Genomic DNA, 22,768 nt, shown 5'->3' on the forward strand with positions numbered 1-22,768 from the left:
GGGTCACTAGAAGAGCCACTGGAAGGGCCACTGGAAGAGCCACTGGAAGAGCCACTAGAAGGGCCACTAGAAGAGCCACTGGAAGAGCCACTAGAAGAGCCCCTAGAAGGGCCACTAGAAGGGCCACTAGAAGAGCCACTGGAAGGGCCACTGGAAGGGCCACTAGAAGAGCCATTGGAAGGGCCACTGGAAGAGCCACTGGAAGGGCCACTGGAAGAGCCACTGGAAGGGCCACTGGAAGAGCCACTAGAAGAGTCACTAGAAGAGTCACTAGAAGAGCCACTGGAAGAGCCACTAGAAGAGGGGGAAATAAATTTTAGTGATGAAATTAGTAAGGGATATAAGTCTATAGTATTAGAATATTAGTGTAATTTATTAGTCATGTAAGGAACAGGAAGTGCTCTTCGGAAAGATCAGAAGAGGGGCTGTCTTTCTCACAAAACGGAGTAGGTCAACTTTAATTCTATCTGGAAAAGAAAAACACGATGTTAGAAAAGGAATGATGGTTAAAGGTTATGAGGAAGGAAGCGGGGCTAAGAGCCACTGACAGTGACTGTATTAGTGGCACTATCAGAGGAAACTGGTTCAGGTCTTTTGTCAACCTTCTTCTTAGATGTGCTTACGATTAAAAAACTTGCCCATCAAAGTGTCCACGTTTCGTCAGCAGATATTACCATGTTGGAAAATAGTTTTAGTCTCCACACCACTCCATTGTGGAATTGCAGGTGTGTGGTATTTAGAAATAAATCCTTGTTTTGTAAAAATTGGCTTGAGAAAGGAACGTGGTCTGTACTGCACTTAATGGAAACTACAGGAAACGTCATGTGTTATGAGGATCGTTGTTCAAATTTTAATTTGAATGACCGAAAACAACATGATACTGTTACAAAGCAGTGCCACTCTGTAGTAGTGACGTCTTATAACGCGTGTCAGAGTCATGTGTAGATCCTTCCTAGACTTGTGGTGAGTGGACGTGAGCTCAGCGGTCTAAAATTGCCCAACACCACAACCCGGAGAGTCTTTCCCGGACAGCATCTGGATGTGGGCCACTTCAGGCAATGATGCGGCCCTGACGGCCTTCTTCTGGCCCTGACAGAATGGATGTGACCCTGAAGTGGCCCGTGTGGTAAATGGTGAATATGGCCTAAATATCACAAAACAAATATGGGCCACCTTTGGCAAATATGTGGCACATGCAGCATTGCTATGGCTTGGTTCTGGCCCAGATCTGGCAGACAGGAGCGGACCACGCAAGTGCCATCATTCCACGTGGTACGTGGGCTGGAAGAAAGTGTCGGTGTGGGACGGGTCCGGGCCGCAGCAGTTTTGCTACCCGGGAAACTGCCCAACTGCTTTCATTGTGCTGTTTTGCTCGAGTTGTCCCAGCCAAGGTTAAGTTCATTTGGACCTGCCTGTGACGGCCTAGCGGTCTGGGGTCCAGGGTGTCTCAGTGACTGCTGGGATAGGCTCCAGCATCCCCGCCACCCTGAGAGCAGGATAAGCGGTTCGGATAATGGATGGATAATGGATGGAGACTGCCCACCACCCCAATCCGGAGAGTCTCTGTCCAACAGTTATATCCATTTTCATCAAACACAAACTCAGTTTTCCTCCAAAGATGATGCTGAGACATTGAGAACAAAATTCTTTTAAGTTTCCAGTTGCAGCAGAAGTAAAGGAAGTGCACTTTTAAGTTCTCAGTGGACTACATCCTGCCGTGGGTTTGGTTTAGACTGGAACCACTGCTCGTTTTGCCTTGAACACACTGAAACAACACAACATGTGTGTTGTGAATGTCAGCTTGCTGCTGCCTTTTGGGAAGATCTGCATCACTGGTTGTGTTTCCTACATGTGACAGGTTCTCTGCTCTAAAAAGAGGATGTGGGTTTTGGCATAGTGCCAAATCACATGTTCCATCTTTCACAAGCATTTTCCAAGAATAATAATTGAATTATTCTTTGGAAAGTTCTTTCTGCATAAGAACAGATCCCTGAAAACGCAGCCACACTTCTGCATATTCCATAGGGAAGTGTGCCGCTATTTCTTGCCCTTTTGTACCTGTCCAGGTGGGAGATACTGCTGGCTGCCGCTTCTCCCTCCCGTAGCCCCCTTCTCATCCCCCTTCCCACCCACCCCTGTATGTCTGCCCCCCTTCCCATCCACCCCTGTATGTCTGCCCCCCTCTTCCCATCCACCCCTGTATGTCTGCCCCCCTTCCCATGCTCACAATATGTTTGTTAAAAGAAACACTCAATGGTAGGGAGCTATATATATATATATATATATATATATATGTGTGTGTGTGTGTGTATATACACACACATACACACACATACACACACATATACATACATACATACATACATACATACATACATACATACATACATACATATTGTCTAGTATATGACTATATATATGTATGTATATATATGTGTGTGTGCTTGCTTGCTGGTTGTCCATGGTGCCCGATGATGACCATCTTCTTCTATTTGTGGGTCCTTTGAGGACTCAGATAGCAGAAGATACCTGCGCAGCAGAGATGGTTTTTAAAGTGGCATGGGGGGTGGGGCGCTTCTCCCAACGCCACATGACTTGATTGTAGAGGGGATGGTTCCGATGACAAGGGGGATCCCTAGACGACCGGCACCTCCACACAACTGCAGGGAGCTGCCGGAAATCCAGTTTTTCGGAAACCGCCTCGAAGCGTGCCGCCACAGCTTGCTTTTCTGTTGGGGTGAGCTCCCTTAGCCTTATGTCTTCCAGACTCACCCACAAGGCAGCGGGGCAGTGGTTGATAGGTGCCAGGGCGTGTCCACCAGGGTGGGCCTGCACACCATATCTCTGGGGCCCACTGCTGCTCCGAGATCCCCTGCCAAGTTAGCCTGGGGCCGCAAGACCCCAGTTACCACGTGTGGCCACGGGGAGGCCTGGCAGGAGTCTTGGTGAAGGAGAGGCTATGTACTGGCAAGGGAAGGGTTACACGCTAGGATGCTTCCCTATTCGCCACAGAGGCTAGCCAGCGGCAGCAAGCTAAGGGCAGGAGTCTTGGTGAAGGAGAGGCTATGTACTGGCAAGGGAAGGCTTCCACGCTAGGATGCTTCCCTATTCGCCACAAAGGCTAGCCAGCGGCAGCAAGCTAAGGGCAGGAGTCTTGGTGAAGGAGAGGCTATGTACTGGTAAGGGAAGGCTTACACGCTAGCATGCTTCCCTATTCGCCACAGAGGCTAGCCAGCGGCAGCAAGCTAAGGGCAGGAAGGACACAAGCGGGTTGGAAGAACACATGCACCTTCCCTCCAACTACACACTGCTGCACTAGACGCATCACAACACCCTGTGTGTACACACACACACACACACACACACACACACACACACATATATGTATATATATATATATATATATATATATATATGTTATATATATGTGTGTGTGTGTATATATATGTGTATATGTGAGATGACGTCACACTTTTACATTATTTTTTCCCTCTCCCCAATTGTACATAGCCAATTACCCCACTCTTACCCACATCCGGGTTCCCAGCCGCACACACGGCCAGTTGTGTGTGTGGGGACGCCCGACCAAGCCGGAGGTGACACGGGGATTCGACCTGGCGATCCCGTGTTGGTAGGCAACGGACCAGCACGCTACCCGGACGCTCCACGCTCGGTGCACAGCAGCCCCCCGTCGTTAGAGCGCCTCCCCGCGTCACCCCGCTGAACGGAGGAGGAGGAGGAGGAGGAGGCCATGGGAGGCTGACTGGGTAGAAGAACCCCTGGGACCCCCCTCCCTTCCCTTCCGCCCGTCCTTTATGTGTTTAATTTCAGTTATTTTATTCCCCCTTCTTTTGTTTTATGTGTATGTAGAATTTAAACAGTAAAAAGGGGCGGGGGGGGGGGGGCTGGGGGGGCTGTGGGGGGGCTTTTCTCTTTCCCCATTCATGCGCGTGCAACTGTTAAACCCACCTTCCGCGCCACGTTGTTGTCCTGTGATTGGTCAGGATCAAGGAAGCGGTTGGGCTGTACCATCACGTTAGCTCGGGGGGGGGGTACCGGATGTAGCGGGGCTGTGAGTTTGCTTTAAAGCGTCCTATGGAAACCGTTTCCCCGCGGCGTCTGGAAACCCCGCCACCTGCGGAAGAACTGAAATGTCCGTTCCGTCCGTCTGTTAGATCAGGCATCAAATCAACTTGTTCTGTCACGTCTCACCCCCCCTCCCCCCTCGTCTCACACACCCCCCTCCGCCTCGCTGCGTGACGACATCCGGGAGGCGGCGGCTGTCATCGTGGCCACGGAACCGCTCACCGAGTCGGACCGTCGTTAGTTCACCAACCTACGCCGGGCGGAAGTTCCGCCTTGTAGGACGAGCGTCATTTCATTCCTTTCGTAAACACACACACGCGCACCCAACCAAGTCGTGTGACGTACATAAATGACAACACGCCTCTGCTGCAAGAAGACGTCTGATTGGTCCAGCGGGGAACGAGTCGGGGCTCTTTTCCAGGTTGGTGAACCGGTGGTGTTGGTCCAGCGGAGTGTAAACCGGGTTCTCTCATCCTGCTGTCAGCGACTTGTTTTAGACGCTAAGCAGCACCGGGAGGTTCGTGGAGGCTGCTGGCAGGCTGCGGTTCTGTGAGTTACTCTTCTCTTTACAAATGTCCTTCTGTTGGGGATTAGGAATGACGTAGCGACGACGACGCCTGCGCGAGCCGCTTTGGGCACTGTTGAAGTCTACGGTCAAATCTGAACGTCTTGCGAATTACCTTTCCATATGGACTGAACAGGTTCTGCTGGGATGTTCTGGCGGGCCGGCGTGGAGAACGGGTCTAGAGACAGACACCTCTTTTAGCGCAGCACCCCGCAGTGCCGACCCCGGGGGCGCTCCAGTGTTTACACAATGGCCGGAACCGAAACCCACATTACGATGCCCCCGCCCCCCCTACGATGCCCCCGCCCCCCCTCCATGCCACGACTGGCGACATCAGTCTACGTCGCGGTCCTGAGGTCCGGCAGTCAGTGTTCAGTCCTCTGCCCAGTCCGAGTCAAACCCCCAGCCAAACAAAACAATAACCACAACATGGACGCAACATTTAAACACCTACATCTAAACAGTTCAGCCCAGCATCACGCCGAAGCTGTAGTACACCCGCCCGTCCACTGGGTCAGTGTCACGGCTCGCCTCGCTCAGGCGTGCAAAGTACACGCGTGTATGAAGGTGCAGCGCCAGCAGGGGGCGATGATTAACTCAATGCCAGCAACTCCCCGCCGAGGAAAAGAAGCGTACAGCATTTTCCAAAATCCCTCCCCTAACTCAAACCCAAACCCTAACCGCTCGGTGGTGTTTTAAACTCCCAACGTGCTCTTCAAGGCAGCGCTGCATGGGAGGCACGCCCCGCCCCCTACAGTTTCAGCCAATCACAGCACTGGCGCTAACCCTAACCAGTGCTGTGATTGGATGAAACTGTTGGGGGCGGGGAGTGCCTCCCATGCAGCGCTGCCTTGAAGAGTACGTTGGGAGTTTAAAACACCATCGAAGACCCTAACCTGCCTTCACATCGCCCCCTGCTGGCACTGCACCTTCATACACGCTTTTTCACGCCTGAGCGAGGCAAACCGTGACTCTGACACGCTGGACTGGCGGGTGTCTTACACGTTTTGGCGTGATACCAGGTTGAACAATTTCAACTAACACCAACAGTCCCATCAGCCCCTGCGCTCACCCCAGCGCGGAGCCACCGACAGTCGGAGCGACTGCCTCCACCGGTCCCTACATAGCCCCCACCTGAGGGGTCAATCGTCCCTGATGACCCCATCACCCAATACATAGAGCCCCAAAAGTCCAGGGTGTCGCCGCTGGCAAACAGACTGCCCCCAAGGCACTGTGTGTCATAGGTCCTCTTCTGCTGCGCTCCGTAGCTGGGCCGGGCCTGGCGGGTGCAGGAGTCGCAGCAGTGCCCATGCAGCTCCACGTCTCGTCAAAAGCCAAGCCAGTAGAACCGCCCTCTGAGGTGGTAGAGGGTCTTGGCGTTCCCGTAGTGCCCTGCCTCCACCAAGCCATGGACAATCTGGGGAACCTGGGGACGCAGTACATGAGGCCGCAATAGCTGCAGGAGGCGACTCCCATGTCCGGGAGCTTGCCACCTCTGGTACGCCAACTCGTCGTGGAGGTCGAAGTTGCCCCATTGAGAGTGGTAGGTCTTTACCTCAGGCCCCAGCGCTGACACCTCTGTGCACTTAGGCCACCGCCCCATCTCCAGCCAGCCCCTCACCACCTCAAGGGCCATGCCTGCCCCCTGCTGCTGCCTTAGTTGCTGCGTGGGCAACGGGAACCACCTCTCCTCGTTGCCAGTGGTCTGGACAATGTCAGTTTATTTGTATAGACCAATATCACGAGTGATCGGTTTCAGACACGTGTCGGGAGAGAGGAACATGTAGTCCCAGCAGGAGTCAAGCTCTTTATACTCATTCAAACCTGCTGCCTGTCTTATCATCCACACAAACGGTACATGTAGTCCCTCCCGTGGGGAAAGTCGTTTTATTATCAGGTATTATGCCCACTGCTGCTTTGGTGATTTGTTGGAGTCCCGTAGCTGTGAGTCCTGTCAGCACCCGTCTTAGAAAATGACTTTGCCATAAGGGTATTCACTCATTTAAAGAAGAGTAAATCTCTTTCTTGTGCTTTTACTTTAGCACTGGTTTTGCTCTGAGATGCTTGTTTAGATGCTCTCTTATGACCTCTGATGACTAGTAGTTCTCCTGATCTCCTACGTTAAATGATGCACTTATTGTAAGTCGCTTTGGATAAAAGCATTGGCTAAATGACTGTAATGTCATGTCATGTAATGTCATGTTATGTCATGTCATGTCATGTATGCCAGATAAACCAGATGTTATTGTTATTGTTGTTATCATTGTTAATGTTGTCGTTATTACAGTGTCCTGATGGTTGTCTAACAGCGAGTCCCTCAGCAGGGAATAAGACAGGAAGTTCCGGTAATTCCTCTCTGCTTTTCTCTGGCAGCAGTTTTTGGCCTCCAAGCTCAGTTCTGTTGAGGAGACGTTCTTTTCCTGATCCCCGACGGCAGAACCATGAAAGCTTTGATCCTGGTGGGGGGGTACGGGACCAGACTGAGGCCCCTCACACTGAGCGTACCCAAACCACTGGTGGAGTTCTGCAATAAGCCCATCCTGCTGCACCAGGTGGAGGCCCTGGTCAAGGTGAGCATGGATTGATGGAGGGATGAACAGATAGATGGATGAGTGGATGGGAGATGTAGGTGGAGTACTGGCAGATGGATAATTCCTCTGTGTTGTTGTCCAAAAAAAATGTCATATTTGGGGCATCCGGGTAGCATAGCGGTCTAGTCTGTTGCCTACCAACACGAGGATCGCCTGTAACTGTTAGTTTCCCTTTCCCATTTTCGTTTTATGTAGGTGGCGCTTGCTGTCTTAATCTCCTGAAGTCCCCTGTGTAGCGTAGAGGCTATTTTAAGCCCTGAATCCATCCTATAGGCACTAACAAAAACTTTCAATAAATTATTTTCAAATGCCATGTGACTCTCTAACATAAAACCGTAATGTGATGGCGTACCTGAAGAAATCTATAAAAGGAACTATTATTTAACCCGTGTAGTCTTTTCAATATCTCAAAGTTGCCCAGCGTCTCTTGATTAAGAAAGGTACAGTATGAGGAGAAGCCCCGATTAGCCCATCCTTCATAACTCGCATCTAAATTTTGTTTGGTGTGCCACCAACCTTCTCAAAGCAAACATCACATCTGTGGTGCTCTTCCGCGGCATGAAACATACTGCTGCTCGCCGACCGTCCCCTCTCCTCTTCACCTAGCTTCTGCTACTCTTCCCCATGTCTTCATGCTTTACGCTTCCGCTGCGGGAAGATGGCGGCGCGAACTGGCGTTTGCGGCGGCCTCACCCAGTGCCGACCCTGCAGTGTCTTTGTCCACGTCTACATCTGAGCTGTGTCATCGTGTGAAGAACTTTTACGAGGATTTATGTCTGCGATCGTCGATCTCGTTTGATGGCTGAGAGAGCTGGTGTTGGATTGGCTGGGAGAGCGGGGCAGGCTAAGCTAACTGCTAGCCCATGCAGACCGGCAGTTCTGATAGCACTAGGATAACACCGATTGCGGTGGCCTCGCCTAGCATCGACTATGCAGTGTTTCTGTCTGCATCGTCATGTGGAGTGTGGGGGAGGTGTGTCAAAGGTGTCTGGCTGGGAGAGCTGGCACTGGATTGGCTGAGGGAGCTTGGTCTGCCGCATCCTGTGGGCCCAAAGACGACAGCCCTGGCCGGAGCTGCCTGGAGCTGTGCCCAAAGAGGAAGCACCAAAGGCGATCTGACAGGATGCGGAAGCGGGGCAGGCTAAGCTAACTGCTAGCCCATGCAGACTGGCAGTTCCAGCAGTCATCCTGACTGGCGTTTGTTCTCCTGGAGAGTGATTCAAAAAAAAAAAAATTTAATTGTGTTGCACATTTACTGAATGGACTGTTGTTGACTGTGTTTTTTTTCTGGCTTTCTATGTTTTGATGGTGTCGTTTTTGGGAGGCGTTGGATATCTGTTTTTGTCTTTTTGTGTTGCATTGCTGTGGGCTGGGAGAAACGAAATGTCGTCTCTTTTGTGTATGTAAGTACATGAATTAGATGACAATAAATTGTTCTTGATTCCTGATTCTCCATCCATCCTTCCATCATCTGAACCGCTTATCCTGCTGTCAGGGTCACGGGGATGCTGGAGCCTATTCCAGCAGTCATTGGGCTGATTGTTATCAGTGCAAAGTCCAAAAGCCAGCATCTGTGATGGTATGGGGGGTGTTAGTGCCCATGGCATCATGGGTAACTTGCACATCTGTGAAGGCACCATTCATGCTGAAAGGTACATACTGGGTTTTGGAGCAACATATGCTGCCATCCAAGCGACATCTTTTTCAGGGACGTCCCTGCTTATTTCAGCAAGACAATGCCAAGCCACATTCTGCATGTGTTCCAACAGCGGGGCTTCGTAGTAAAAGAGTGCGGGTACTGGACTGGCCTGCCTGCAGTCCAGACCAGTCTCCCATTGAACATGTGTGGCGCATTGTGAAGCACAAAATACGACAACGGAGACCCCGGACTGTTGAGCAACTGAAGTCGTACATCAAGCAAGAATGGGAAAGAATTCCACCTACACAGCTTCAACAGTTAGTGTCCTCAGTTTCCAAATGCTTATTGAGTGTTGTTAAAAGGAAAGGTGGTGTAACACAGTGGTGAACATGCCCCTGTCCCAGGTTCTTTGGAACGTGTTGCAGGCATCAAATTCAAAATGAGTGAATATTTGCAAAAAAACAAAGTTTATCAGTTTGAACATTAAATATCTTGTCTTTGTAGTGTATTCAGCTGAATATAGGTCGAAAAGGATTTGTAAATCATTGTATTCTGTTTTTATTTACGGTTTACACAACAACCCAACTTCACTGGAACTGGGGTTTGTAGCTGAGCACTCACTTTTAATCGTTCTTCCTTGGCTCTAATGACAATTACGTCAGTTTTATCTTTGTTTAATTGAAGAAAATTCCGAGACATCTAATCGTTGACGTGTTCAATGCACTTATTCAGCACTTGTATGGGATTACAGTCCGCAGATGATATTGTTATGTAAATCCGTGTGTCGTCTACATAATTATGGTAACATATTTTGTTGTTTTACATAATCTGAACTAATGGAAGGATATAAATGTTAAACAGAAGCGGCCCCAGAATGGAACTTTGGGGAACTCCATAGTCATTTTTGTCTGCTGAGATTTGTAGTTACCTATAGACACAAAGTAGTCCCTGTCCTTAAAGTAGGATTCAAACCAGTTTATTGCTGTGCCAGAAAGTCCCACCCAGTTTTTCAGTTGGTCTAGTAACATGTTGTGGTCGACTGTCAAATGCAGCACAGAATCTCAGTCTTGGTATTACTGGATTCCTGATTCTGATTTACCATATCTTCATGCTGTGGCTGATCAACTTTATACCTCTGTAGTTGCTACAGTTCTGTACATCAGCCTTGTTCTGGAAAATCGGTACCAGTATGCTTCTTCTCCACTCCTCAGACATCCTCTCACTTTCCACTTTCCAAGATTGTGTTAAACAATCTAGTTGTGATCCGCATATTTGATTTGGCAAAGATTTTATGCCGGATGCCCTTCCTGACGCCACCCTCCCCATTTATGCGGGCTCGGGACTGGCAGTAACATTTATGCGGGCTCAGGACCGGCAGGGAGAAGACCCTGGCTTGTGCGTCCTCAGTGGTGGGGTTATAACCAGCTCTTTATGATCACAAGATGGTTTATTTGAGCCAGGTTTCACATGCTGGGAAGTTTGGGTGGAGTTGCTGGTCAGTGTGGCCCTCAGACACAAAAGCTGTTTTAAGCAGTAAAAACACATGTGTACGTTTGATGTATTTGGATTAAGAGTAAATGTGATGTAGTGTACTTATTATTATTATTATTATATTCACATATTATTATTCAGTGTCGCCTTCTTGCCGTGATAGAAATCTCTTCCGCTGCTGCCCCCATTCTCAACTTGTCACTGTGTGTGTGTGTGTGTGTGTGTGTGTGTGTGTAGGCTGGTGTGGACCATGTGGTGCTGGCCGTGAGCTACATGTCAGAGCTGCTGGAGAAAGAAATGAGAGTCCAAGAGAAAAGAGTGGGTATCCTCGTACCACAGTACATACAGTACACACAGTACACACAAAACACACTCCAGATTAAAAGGTTTATTCATCAAATACTTCTTATACAAGTACAATGAGCAGTGAAAAGCTTTTTGGCAAACTCTGAATTGTGCAACAAGTAGAACAAAGAGATAGGAAGAAAATTTAAAAAGTAGAAAATCCAGGCAGATTACAGAAGGTAAAATGTCGTGATGGGGGCATCCGGGTAGCGTAATGGTCTATTCCGTTGCCTGCCATCACAGGGATCGCTGGTTCGAATCCCCGTGTTACCTCTGGCTTGGTTGGACATCCCTACAGACACAATTGGCCATGTCTGCGGGTGGGAAGCCGGATGTGGGTGTGACCTGGTCGCTGCACTAGCACCTCCTCTGGTTGGTTGGGGTGCCTGTTCGGGGTGGGAGGGGGAATTGGGGGGAATAGTGTGGACCTCCCACGTGCTACGTCCCCCTGGTGAAACTCTTCACTGTCAGGTGAAAAGAAGCGGCTGGTGACTCCAGATGTGTCAGAGGAGGCATGTGGTAGTCTGCAGCCCTTCCCGGATCAGCAGAGGGGGTGGAGCAGCGACCCGGATGGCTCGGAAGAGTGGGGTAATTGACCGGGTACAATTGGGGAGAAAAACGGGGGGAAATCTAACTCAATATCATCTAATACCCCTTCTCCACTACATGGTACCGGCTCAACTCCACTACATGGTACCGGCTCAGCTCGCCTGGCCCTTTTCCACTACATGGTACCAGCTCAACTCCACTACATGGTACCGGCTCAACTCCACTACATGGTACCGGCTCAACTCGACTTGCCCTTTTTTCGTTTTCCATTACTGGAAAGTACCGGCATTTTTGGTAACTGTTGCCACTTTCCTGGTACCACCTTTGTTGAGGTTCCAAAAAAACTGGAGCGGGTACACTGAGGGGTTACTGTTACGGTAATGGAAAATGACACAGAAGCGGGTCGACTTGAGCTGGTACCATGTAGTAGAGTTGAGCCGCTACCATGTAGTGGAAAAGGGCCAGGTGAGTTGAGCCGGTACCATGTAGTGGAGTTGAGCTGATACCATGTAGTGGAGTTGAGCCGCTACCATGTAGTGGAAAAAGACCAGGCGAGTTGAGCTGGTACCATGTAGTGGAGCTGAGCCGGTACCATGTAGTGGAGTTGAGCCGGTACCATGTAGTGGAAAAGGAGCATTAGTGACTTCTCCAGTCTCAGCAGGCTGCAGGTGTCCCACAGCCTTATTAACAGCACAGGTGTGTAAGACGTGTGTGATCGGTGGTCTGGTTGTTATACAGCTGTGCTGTTGTGCGTACTGATACACATATACACAGACAACAGTACTGCTAACAGACTGACAGAGTACCAGACAACAGATTACTGGCTGTGTTGGAGTTACCACTCATCTGATGCGGACTGGCTGTGTGAAACACAAGAGGACTTGCGCATTAAGGCTGTGAAGTACACTTACCCACCAGGCACCACAGTTTGACATGTCGATGTGTGTCTCTGCCCCCAGCTTGGGATCCACATCTCCCTGTCTCATGAGAAGGAACCACTGGGGACAGGTGAGTCCAGCTTCCTCTTCCCTCTGCAGCACTGACACGCCGCGCCGGCCGCCAGATCAGACGCAAGCTTAATTCTCAGAATTACGATCGACTTTACTGGCCGAGCATGCTCATACATGCAGGTGTGCTCCTGTATACAAGTGTACTCCTGCATGCAAGCATCTGACTCTGGTTTACAGCAGCTTCTAGTACTTAAATACATCACTCACAAAAAACCAAAACAAAAGAAATGAATGGAATCATAAATAGAATACTGGAGGTAAGTGTGCATGCACAACAGAGTTTTACAGAGTTTTGTTATGGCTGAGTAATGAATAACTTAAGCTTATGTGTTTATATTATATTATATTATGTTATATTATATTATATTATATTACATAAGATACTTTATTGTCATTGTGCGCACACAACAAAATTTCATTTGGTGACTCTTAAACCAGCAGCACTAGACAAGGTAATTGATTAAAAGCAAGATAAAAACAGGACAAACAACATTTAGTAAAAACAAGTGAGCTAGTAAAAACAAGCGAGGTAGTAAAAACAAGCGAGGTAGTATAAATAAGTAAGGTAGTATAAATAAGTGAGGTAGTATAAATAAGTGAGCTAGTAAAAACAAGCGAGGTAGTATAGATAAGTGAGGTAGTATAAACAAGTGAGGTAGTATAAATAAGTAAGGTACTATAAATAAGTGAGGTAGTAAGAATAAGTGAGGTGGTAAAAATAAGTTAGGTAGTAAAAACAAGTGAGGTAGTAAAAATAAGTGAGGTAGTATAAATAAGTGATGTAGTAAAAATAAGTGAGGTAATATAAATAAGTGAGGTAGTATAAATAAGTGAGGTAGTATAAATAAGTGAGGTAATATAAATAAGTGAGGTAGTATAAATAAGTGAGGTAATAAAAATAAGTGAGGTAGTATAAATAAGTGAGGTAGTATAAATAAGTGAGGTAGTATAAATAAGTGAGGTAATATAAATAAGTGATGTAGTAAAAATAAGTGAGGTAATATAAATAAGTGAGGTAGTATAAATAAGTGAGGTAATAAAAATAAGTGAGGTAGTATAAATAAGTGAGGTAGTATAAATAAGTGAGGTAGTATAAATAAGTGAGGTAGTATAAATAGGTGCGGTAATATAAATAAGTGAGGTAGTATAAATAAATGAGGTAATATAAATAAGTGAGGTAGTATAAATAAGTGAGGTAATAAAAATAAGTGAGGTAGTATAAATAAGTGAGGTAGTATAAATAAGTGATGTAGTAAAAATAAGTGAGGTAATATAAATAAGTGAGGTAGTATAAATAAGTGAGGTAATAAAGATAAGTGAGGTAGTAAAAATAAGTGCGGTAATATAAATAAGTGAGGTAGTATAAATAAGTGAGGTAGTATAAATAAGTGAGGTAGTAAGAATAAGTGAGGTGGTAAAAATAAGTTAGGTAGTAAAAACAAGTGAGGTAGTAAAAATAAGTGAGGTAGTATAAATAAGTGATGTAGTAAAAATAAGTGAGGTAATATAAATAAGTGAGGTAGTATAAATAAGTGAGGTAATATAAATAAGTGAGGTAGTATAAATAAGTGAGGTAATATAAATAAGTGAGGTAGTATAAATAAGTGAGGTAATAAAAATAAGTGAGGTAGTATAAATAAGTGAGGTAGTATAAATAAGTGAGGTAGTATAAATAAGTGAGGTAATATAAATAAGTGATGTAGTAAAAATAAGTGAGGTAATATAAATAAGTGAGGTAGTATAAAGAAGTGAGGTAATAAAAATAAGTGAGGTAGAAAAAATAAGTGCGGTAATATAAATAAGTGAGGTAGTATAAATAAGTGAGGTAGTATAAATAAGTGAGGTAATAAAAATAAGTGAGGTAGTATAAATAAGTGAGGTAGTATAAATAAGTGAGGTAGTATAAATAAGTGAGGTAGTATAAATAGGTGCGGTAATATAAATAAGTGAGGTAGTATAAATAAATGAGGTAATATAAATAAGTGAGGTAGTATAAATAAGTGAGGTAATAAAAATAAGTGAGGTAGTATAAATAAGTGAGGTAGTATAAATAAGTGAGGTAATATAAATAAGTGATGTAGTAAAAATAAGTGAGGTAATATAAATAAGTGAGGTAGTATAAATAAGTGAGGTAATAAAAATAAGTGAGGTAGTAAAAATAAGTGCGGTAATATAAATAAGTGAGGTAGTATAAATAAGTGAGGTAGTATAAATAAGTGAGGTAATAAAAATAAGTGAGGTAGTATAAATAAGTGAGGTAGTATAAATAAGTGAGGTAGTATAAATAGGTGCGGTAATATAAATAAGTGAGGTAGTATAAATAAATGAGGTAATATAAATAAGTGAGGTAGTATAAATAAGTGAGGTAATAAAAATAAGTGAGGTTGTATAAATAAGTGAGGTAGTATAAATAAGTGAGGTAGTATAAATAGGTGCGGTAATATAAATAAGTGAGGTAGTATAAATAAATGAGGTAATATAAATAAGTGAGGTAGTAAAAATAAGTGAGGTAATAAAAATAAGTGAGGTAGTAAAAATAAGTGAGGTAATATGAATAAGTGATGTAGTAAAAATAAGTGAGGTAATATAAATAAGTGAGGTTGTATAAATAAGTGAGGTAATAAAAATAAGTGAGGTAGTAAAAATAAGTGATGTAATATAAATAAGTGAGGTAGTAAAAATATTGAGGTAATATAAATAAGTGAGGTAGTATAAATAAGTGAGGTAGTATAAATAAGTGAGGTAATAAAAATAAGTGAGGTAGTATAAATAAGTGAGGTAGTATAAATAAGTGAGGTAATATAAATAAGTGAGGTAGTATAAATAGGTGCGGTAATATAAACAAGTGAGGTAGTATAAATAAATGAGGTAATATAAATAAGTGAGGTAGTAAAAATAAGTGAGGTAATAAAAATAAGTGAGGTAGTAAAAATAAGTGAGGTAATATAAATAAGTGAGGTAGTAAAAATAAGTGAGGTAGTATAAATAAGTGAGGTAATATAAATAAGTGAGGTAGTATAAATAAGTGAGGTAATATAAATAAGTGAGGTAGTATAAATAAGTGAGGTAATATAAATAAGTGAGGTAGTATAAATAAGTGAGGTAATATAAATAAGTGAGGTAATATAAATAAGTGAGGTAGTATAAATAAGTGAGGTAGTAAAAATAAGTGAGGTAGTATAAATAAGTGAGGTAATATAAATAAGTGAGGTAATATAAATAAGTGAGGTAATAAAAATAAGTGAGGTAGTATAAATAAGTGAGGTAATAAAAATAAGTGAGGTAGTATAAATAAGTGAGGTAATATAAATAAGTGAGGTAGTAAACATGATGATGAGACAAAAGAAGACAGCAGCGGCTTTTAAAGTTCAAAATAGTGCATGAGGTTATTGCACATAGTTGTCCATATTGCAGCGGCTTTAGTAGCAGTTAGTCCTCAGCAGCTACAGGCAGGTGTGTGTGTGGAGGGGGGAGGGGTGGAGGCTACAGCAGCTATAGGCAGGTTTGTGTTGGTTGGAGGGTGCAGTGGAGGCTGCAGCAGCTATAGGCAGGTGTGTGTGGGGGGGTGGAGGCTGCAGCAGCTATAGGCAGGTTTGTGTTGGTTGGAGGGTGCAGTGGAGGCTGCAGCAGCTATAGGCAGGTGTGTGTGGGGGGGGTGGAGGCTACAGCAGCTATAGGCAGGTGTGTGTGTGGGGGGGCGGTGGAGGCTACAGCAGCTATAGGCAGGTGTGTGTGTGGGGGGGGGGGGTGGAGGCTACAGCCGCTATAGGCAGGTGTGTGTGGGGGGGGGTGGAGGCTGCAGCAGCTATAGGCAGGTGTGTGTGTGGGGGGGGTGGAGGCTACAGCAGCTATAGGCAGGTGTGTGTGTGTGTGTGTGTGTGTGTGTGTGTGTGTGTGTGTGTGTGTGTGTGGGGGCTGATGGAGGCTACAGCTCTGGGGATGAAGATGTTCCTCAGCCTGTTAGTCCGGGTTTTGATGGTGCGGTATCTTTTCCCTGATGGCAAGGGAACGAACAGATGGTGATCTGGGTATGTTGTGTCTTTGCTGATGTTGCCGGCTTTCCTCTGTAGGCAGCCAGCATACACAGCATTCAGCTCCCACAATCCTCTGTGCTGTCTTCACCACCCGGGCCAAGTCCTTCCTGTTCTCTGCTGTGCAGCTGGCAAACCACACTGTGACACACTGACAGAGGATGCTTTCTGTTGTGCTTGTGTAAAAGTTGACCAGCAGCTGAGAGGGGAGACTGGCTTCTTTAAGTGTCCTGAGGAAGAAGAGCCTCTGTTGTGCTTTCTTCACCAGGTGGGAGGTGTTGAGTGACCATGTGAGTTCTTTGGTTATATGGATTCCCAGGAATTTGATGTTATCCACAATATGCACCTTCACCGGTTATGTGCAGTGGGGGGTGAAACAGTATTTTTGTGTTTTTGTGTGTGTTGTGGTTGCTTGTTCGAGCGCTTGAGGCTCGTATACAGTATGAACGAGCCGAACTCCTGAACATCGAGGATGGTATCAGGATTACACATACAAAAGCCTGGACTCTATCCCACCGGAGATCCTGCGTCCAGGAGAGTCCGGGGGAGGAGTTATGGTCAGCCCACCAAAGAGGTGTCGGAGGCGGTAGATGGAAAGGAAGCAGAAGCGGGGTGAGAGGAGCGGCCTACAAGCTAGGCTAAGGGCCAACCCGCACAGACCAGTCCTGCCGAGTCACTTTCTTGCCAACTCCCGCTCACTCGTCAATAAGATGGACGAAATAAGACTGAGGATTATATCGCACAACATGGACAGCTGTGTGATGACCATCATCATCCCAACGTGGCTATTGAACTAGCGGGGCACTCTGTTTCAATTTACTAATATTATAACTTTATAACTTATGCTTATATATTATATACTTATATGTTTATATAATATTATATACTAAAAATGTATGCTATATTATCTATTATATAATTATATACTATATTATATACTTGTGTTGTAATCTACTGCTACTACTACTACTACTGCTACTACTACTACTACTACTACTACTTTCAGCTGCTCCCGTTAGGGGGCGCCACAGTGGATCATCCGTCTCCATCTCTTCCTGCCCTCTGCATCTTCCTCTGTCACACCAGCCACAGCATGTCCTCCCTCACCACATCCATAAACCTCCTCTTCGGTCTTCCTCTTCTCCTCTTCCCTGGCAGCTCCATATTCAGCATCCTTCTCCCAGTATACCCAGCATCTCTCCTCCACACATGTCCAAACCATCTTAATCTTGTCTCTCTTGCTTTGTCTCCAAACCGTCCAACCTGAGCTGTCCCTCTAATATACTCGTTCCTAATCCTGTCCTTCTTCATCACTCCCAATGAAAATCTTATCATCTTCATCTCTGCCACCTCCAGCTCCACCTCCTGTCTTTTCATCAGTACCACTGTCTCCAAACCATACAACATAGCTGGTCTCACTACCATCTTGTAAACCTTCCCTTTAACTCTTGCTGGTACCCTTCTGTCACAAATCACTCCTGATACTCTTCTCCACCCACTCCACCCTGCCTGCACTCTCTTCCTCAACTCTCTTCTGCACTCCCCGTGTTGTAATAATAATTCTTTGTCCATTATTACACCATGCTATTAAGTGTTCAGGAGATGGCATGTGGGGGAAAAACTGCTCCTGCTTCTGGTGGATTTGGTGAACAGTCCTGCTCTGTAATGCTTGCCAGTGGGTAGGAGTTCAGACTGTGTCCTGGGTGTGGGGATCTGTGCTTATTCTGCCCAGCCGCTTCTGGACTCTAGAGGTGTACAAGTTCTGCAGGGTGGGCAGGGGAGCACCAATTTCTGCTGTCCTTACTCTTCACTGCAATCTGTTCCTATCCTGTTTTGTTGCTACACCAAACCAGACTGTGATAGATGTGCGCAGGACAGATTCAATGGCTGCGGTGTAGAACTGGCCCAACAGCTGCGGTGGCAGACCAAATTTCCTCAGTTGCTGCAGACAGAACATCCTCTGCAGGGCCTGTTTGAGGATGGAGTCGATGTTGGTCTCCCACTTCAGGTCTTTGGAAATAGTATTTCCTAGAACTTGAAGGTCTCCACGGTTGACACAGGGCTGTTGGCTATTGTTAGGGGTAGCAGTGCTGAGGGGTATCTCCTAAAGTCCACTCTCATCTCCACAGTCTGGAGCATGTTCAGGACCAAGTTGCTCTGACTGCACCAGAGCACCGGCTGCTCAACCTCCTGCCGATATGCAGACTCGTCGCCAACATGGATGAGTCCTATGTCCGCAGTGTCATCTGCAAAGTTCAGAAGTTTAACAGCTGGTGGATCATTTGAAGCAGGAGGGGACTTCACACAGCTCCAGGGATCAGTTGAAGATCTGCGTGAAGATTGGAGCCAGTTGATTAGCACAGGCTTTAAGACACTGTCTGGACCCAGTGCTTTCCTGGTCTTCTGTCTCTGGAAAAGCCGGCTCACATCCTCTGCACATATCTCGAGTGCAACCTGAGTATCGGGAGGAGTGGGGGTGTGTGAATTTGTCTCTGTCAAACCTGCAGTAGAAGACATTCAGGTCTTCAGCCAGGTCTTTGTTTGCCTCAACATGGGGGGATGGTCTTCTGTAGTTTATGGTTTCTTGCAGGCCCTTCCACAACCACGCAGGGTCATTGGCTGAAAAGCTGTTTTTCAGCTTTTCAATGTAGCTTCTCTCAACCACTCTGAACTCCTTTGTCAGTGAACGTCTGGTCTGCTTGTACAGGCTCTATCCCCACTGCTGCAGGCATCCTGCTTGGCCTGCCACTTTTATTTTGTCATTGTCCATCCATCCATTATCTGAATTGCTTATCCTGATCTCAGGGTCGTGGGGATGCTGGAGCATATTCCAGCAGTCGTTGGGCAGCAGGCGGGGAGACACCCTGGACAGGCTGCCAGGCCATCACAGGGCCACACACACACATTCATAGCCAGGAACAATATAGGACGGCCGATTCACCTGACCTACATGTCTTTGGACTGTGGGAGGAAACCGGAGTCCCCGGAGGAAACCCACACAGACACGGGGAGAACATGCAAACCCCACACAGAGGACGACCCGGGATGACCCCCAAGGTTGGACTACCCCGGGGCTCGAACCCAGGACCTTCTTGCTGTGAGGCGACCGCGGTAACCACTTCGCTACCGTGCCACCCAGGTTGCCATCCATGGTGCTATTATGGTGTTTTGTCCCTGGTGGAGAACAGGAAGACACTGAGGGTGGTATGGGGGTGCTGAAGGTGGTTGTGAAGGCTCAAACGCACACACACACACACACACGCGCGCACACACACACACACACACACACACAGTGTGGTTGTAGGTTGTAGTGAAGTAGGGAGCAGTTGCAGGGCATAGTTAAGGATTTGTACCACAGCACCAGCAGCTGCTGAGTTTTTGTTTTCCTCAGTCTGACAAGTCAACATGAAGACACTTCAGCTTGTTTTCATAATTAACCTGATGACTTTGTGTGTGTGTATGTTTTGGTGTGTATATATGTGTTTGTGCATGTGGGTGTATATGTTGTGTGTGTGTGTGTGTGTGTGTCTAGCCGGACCCTTGGCTCTGGCCAGAGAGTTGCTGAGCGTGGACAATGAGCCGTTCTTTGTCCTGAACTCAGACGTCATCTGTGACTTCCCCTTCCAAGACATGCTGCTGTTCCACCGGAATCACGGCAAGGAGGGAACCATAGTGGTGAGACAGAAACAGGCTCACAGACACACAAACACACCAAAAAACACACAGACTGACAGACACATCTCTAGACAGAGACACTTACAGACCAACACATGGCCACAGCAGTGAGGAGGTGAATGTACGAGCTTTTAGTACATAATAATATAATAATACTAATTTTATTTATATAGCACCTTTCTAAAACAATGTTACAAAGTGCTTCACAAAAAAATAAAAAATACAGATAAAACCAGACAAGGCAGGAATAAGAGTAAGATCAAATAAGAGTAAAATTAAAAACAGTAAAAAATAAAAACAAATATCAAACATTTGTAAAAGCTTTCATAAAAAGAAAAGTTTTAAGACGAGATTTAAAAGAAGCTAAAGACTTAGTTCATCTTAGCTCAGCAGGAAGAGCGTCCCATAGTGTGGGGGCTCTAACAGCAAAAGCCCGGTCACCCTTTGTAACCAACCGAGACCTGGGAATAATCAGCAGGGCTCCATCTGCAGACCTTAATGATCGAGTGGGGACATACCAAGTCAATAAATCACAAATGTATAAAGGAGCAATACCATTTAAAGCCTTAAAAGTGAGCAGTAACATTTTAAAATCGATTCGAAATATAACAGGGAGCCAGTGTAGGGAGGCAAGCACAGGAGTGATATGGTCATCCCTCCTTGTTCCTGTAATGAGCCGAACAGTGGCATTTTGTACCAGCTGCAGACGGTGGAGGGAGCCCTTGCTGATACCAGAATAAAGTGCATTACAGTAGTCAAGTCGAGAAAAGATAAAAGTGTATACAACTTTTTGCAAATTGGCAATTGATAAAAATGACTTAATTTTGGAGATTAGCTTGAGTTGGAAAAAGCATGACTGAACAACATGTTTAATTTGATCGTCAAAACTGCGGTTAGCATCAAATATTACCCCAAGATTCCTAGCAGCCTGTTTAAGACTACCTGACAGACTGCCAAGATTAGTAGCAAATGGACTGATGGACTTTTCGGGACTGAACAGAATGACCTCAGACTTATCATCATTAAATTTAAGAAAGTTTTTGGACATCCAGGATTTGATGTCGGTGAGGCAAGCTGTGAGATTTAATAGGGCGCTAGGATCAGTGGGTTTTAGTGGCCTGTATAACCGAGTGTCGTCAGCATAAAAATGGTAGAGCACATGGTGATTTTGAATGACCTGGCCAAGGGGCAGTACGTATATAGAGAAGAGAAGGGGGGCAAGAACTGAACCTTGAGGGACACCACAGGTCAGCTGAGCCACTGAGGAGGTAGAGTTACCCAGAACAACAGAGAAAGTTCTGTTGGTGAGGTAAGAGTGTAATAAGTTAAGAGCCGAGCCCTTGATGCTAACCCAAGTCTCTATGCGATGTAGGAGGATGTTGTGATCAATCGTGTCAAAGGCAGCACTTAAGTCCAAAATTACTAAAATTGAGCAGTCACCTCTGTCTGCATTCAGCAGTAGATCATTAGTGACCTTAACTAGAGCTGTCTCAGTGCTATGAAGTGCTCTTAAACCAGACTGGAAACTATTAAAAACAGTATTTGTGTTCATAAAAGAAATCAACTGAGAAGAAATTACTCTCTCCAGAACCTTAGATAAAAAAAACAATTTGGAGATTGGCCTGTAGTTACTTAGGGACAGGGGTCTAAATTAGGTTTCTTCAGCAATGGGTGAACAATGGCATGCTTAAAACTGTCTGGAAAAGAACCAGAGGCCAGAGAATTATTAAGAATTTGAAGAATAACGGGGCTGACAGTGGAAAATACCTCCTTGAGTAGTTTAGTGGGAATGATGTCTAGGATGCAGGAGGAGGAGCTCATATTGGAGACTGTAGTCTCCAACACTGAAATTGTTATTGGTTGAAATTGGGTGAAAGAGACAGAATTAACATGGGGAATGGAACGAAAAGAGCCTGGCTGGATTTGGGACCTAATATTTTCCACCTTGTTTACAAAATGAGTGAGAAATTTTTCAGACAACTCAACATCAAGTTCAAAAAGAGAAGTGGATGGGCCATTAATGACAGAATCAATTATCCCGAAGAGAACTTTAGGATTGTGGTTATTTCTCAATATTAGTTCAGAGAAGTATGCTGATCTCGCATCCTTAACTGTCTTCTGGTAAATTAACATTAGGTTTTTAAGGGTGTTATGTGTTAATTTGGACTTGTTGGCCTTCCATTGTCATTCTGTTTTTCTACAAAGTCTTCTAAGGGCACGGGTGTGATCATTCAGCCAGGGAAGGTTATTTAATTTTTGTTTCCTAGTTTTAAATGGTGCAATTTGGTCGAGGATGGATTGGCACTGATCATTGAATGAATTCAATAGTGCATCTGGATTGAGCGGTAATAAAGAGGGATTAAAGGATGAAGAATTAAAAGCATCACAAAATTTAACTGCAGAGACAGCGTTGAGAATGCGAGATCATGTTTTAGGATAATGACTAGGAGTAGCGAGCTGTAGTGGGACTTTGAAAGTACATCATAACATACCTACTACTACTACTACTACTACTACTTCTACTTCTACTACTACTACTTTCGGCTGCTCCCGTTAGGGGGGGCGCCACAGCGGATCATCCGTTTCCATCTCTTCCTGTCCTCTGCATCTTCCTCTGTCACACCAGCCACCTGCATGTCATCCCTCACCACATCCATAAAGCTCCTCTTTGGCCTTCCTCTTCTCCTCTTCCCTGGCAGCTCCATATTCAGCATCCTTCTCCCAGTATACCCAGCATCTCTCCTCCACACATGTCCAAACCATCTCAATCTTGTCTCTCTTGCTTT

The 22,768-nt window shown here is 45.7% G+C and overlaps 1 protein-coding gene across 4 annotated transcripts in view; it reads left to right on the plus strand.

Moving 5' to 3' along the window:
- The first annotated feature begins 4,481 nt into the window (after positions 1–4,481).
- gmppb (GDP-mannose pyrophosphorylase B) overlaps positions 4,482–22,768 on the plus strand; it is a 31,270-nt gene continuing 12,983 nt past the window's right edge. For 2 of the 4 annotated variants that reach the window (XR_008809785.1, XM_056273379.1), the window contains exons 1-5: positions 4,534–4,635; positions 7,025–7,221; positions 10,610–10,690; positions 12,226–12,274; positions 19,840–19,982. Coding sequence is in view for 3 of the 4 variants with exons in the window: in XM_056273379.1 (XP_056129354.1) it covers positions 7,093–7,221; positions 10,610–10,690; positions 12,226–12,274; positions 19,840–19,982 (402 nt within the window). In the remaining variant the exon portion in view is untranslated. Of the gene's footprint in view, positions 4,636–7,024; positions 7,222–10,609; positions 10,691–12,225; positions 12,275–19,839; positions 19,983–22,768 lie in introns of all 4 variants that reach the window. The other 2 variants (XM_056273381.1, XM_056273380.1) reach the window with 2 other exon arrangements.

This window comes from Lampris incognitus, chromosome 2 (genome assembly GCF_029633865.1).
Source record: "Lampris incognitus isolate fLamInc1 chromosome 2, fLamInc1.hap2, whole genome shotgun sequence".
In the NCBI taxonomy this organism is placed as follows: Eukaryota; Metazoa; Chordata; class Actinopteri; order Lampriformes; family Lampridae; genus Lampris; species Lampris incognitus.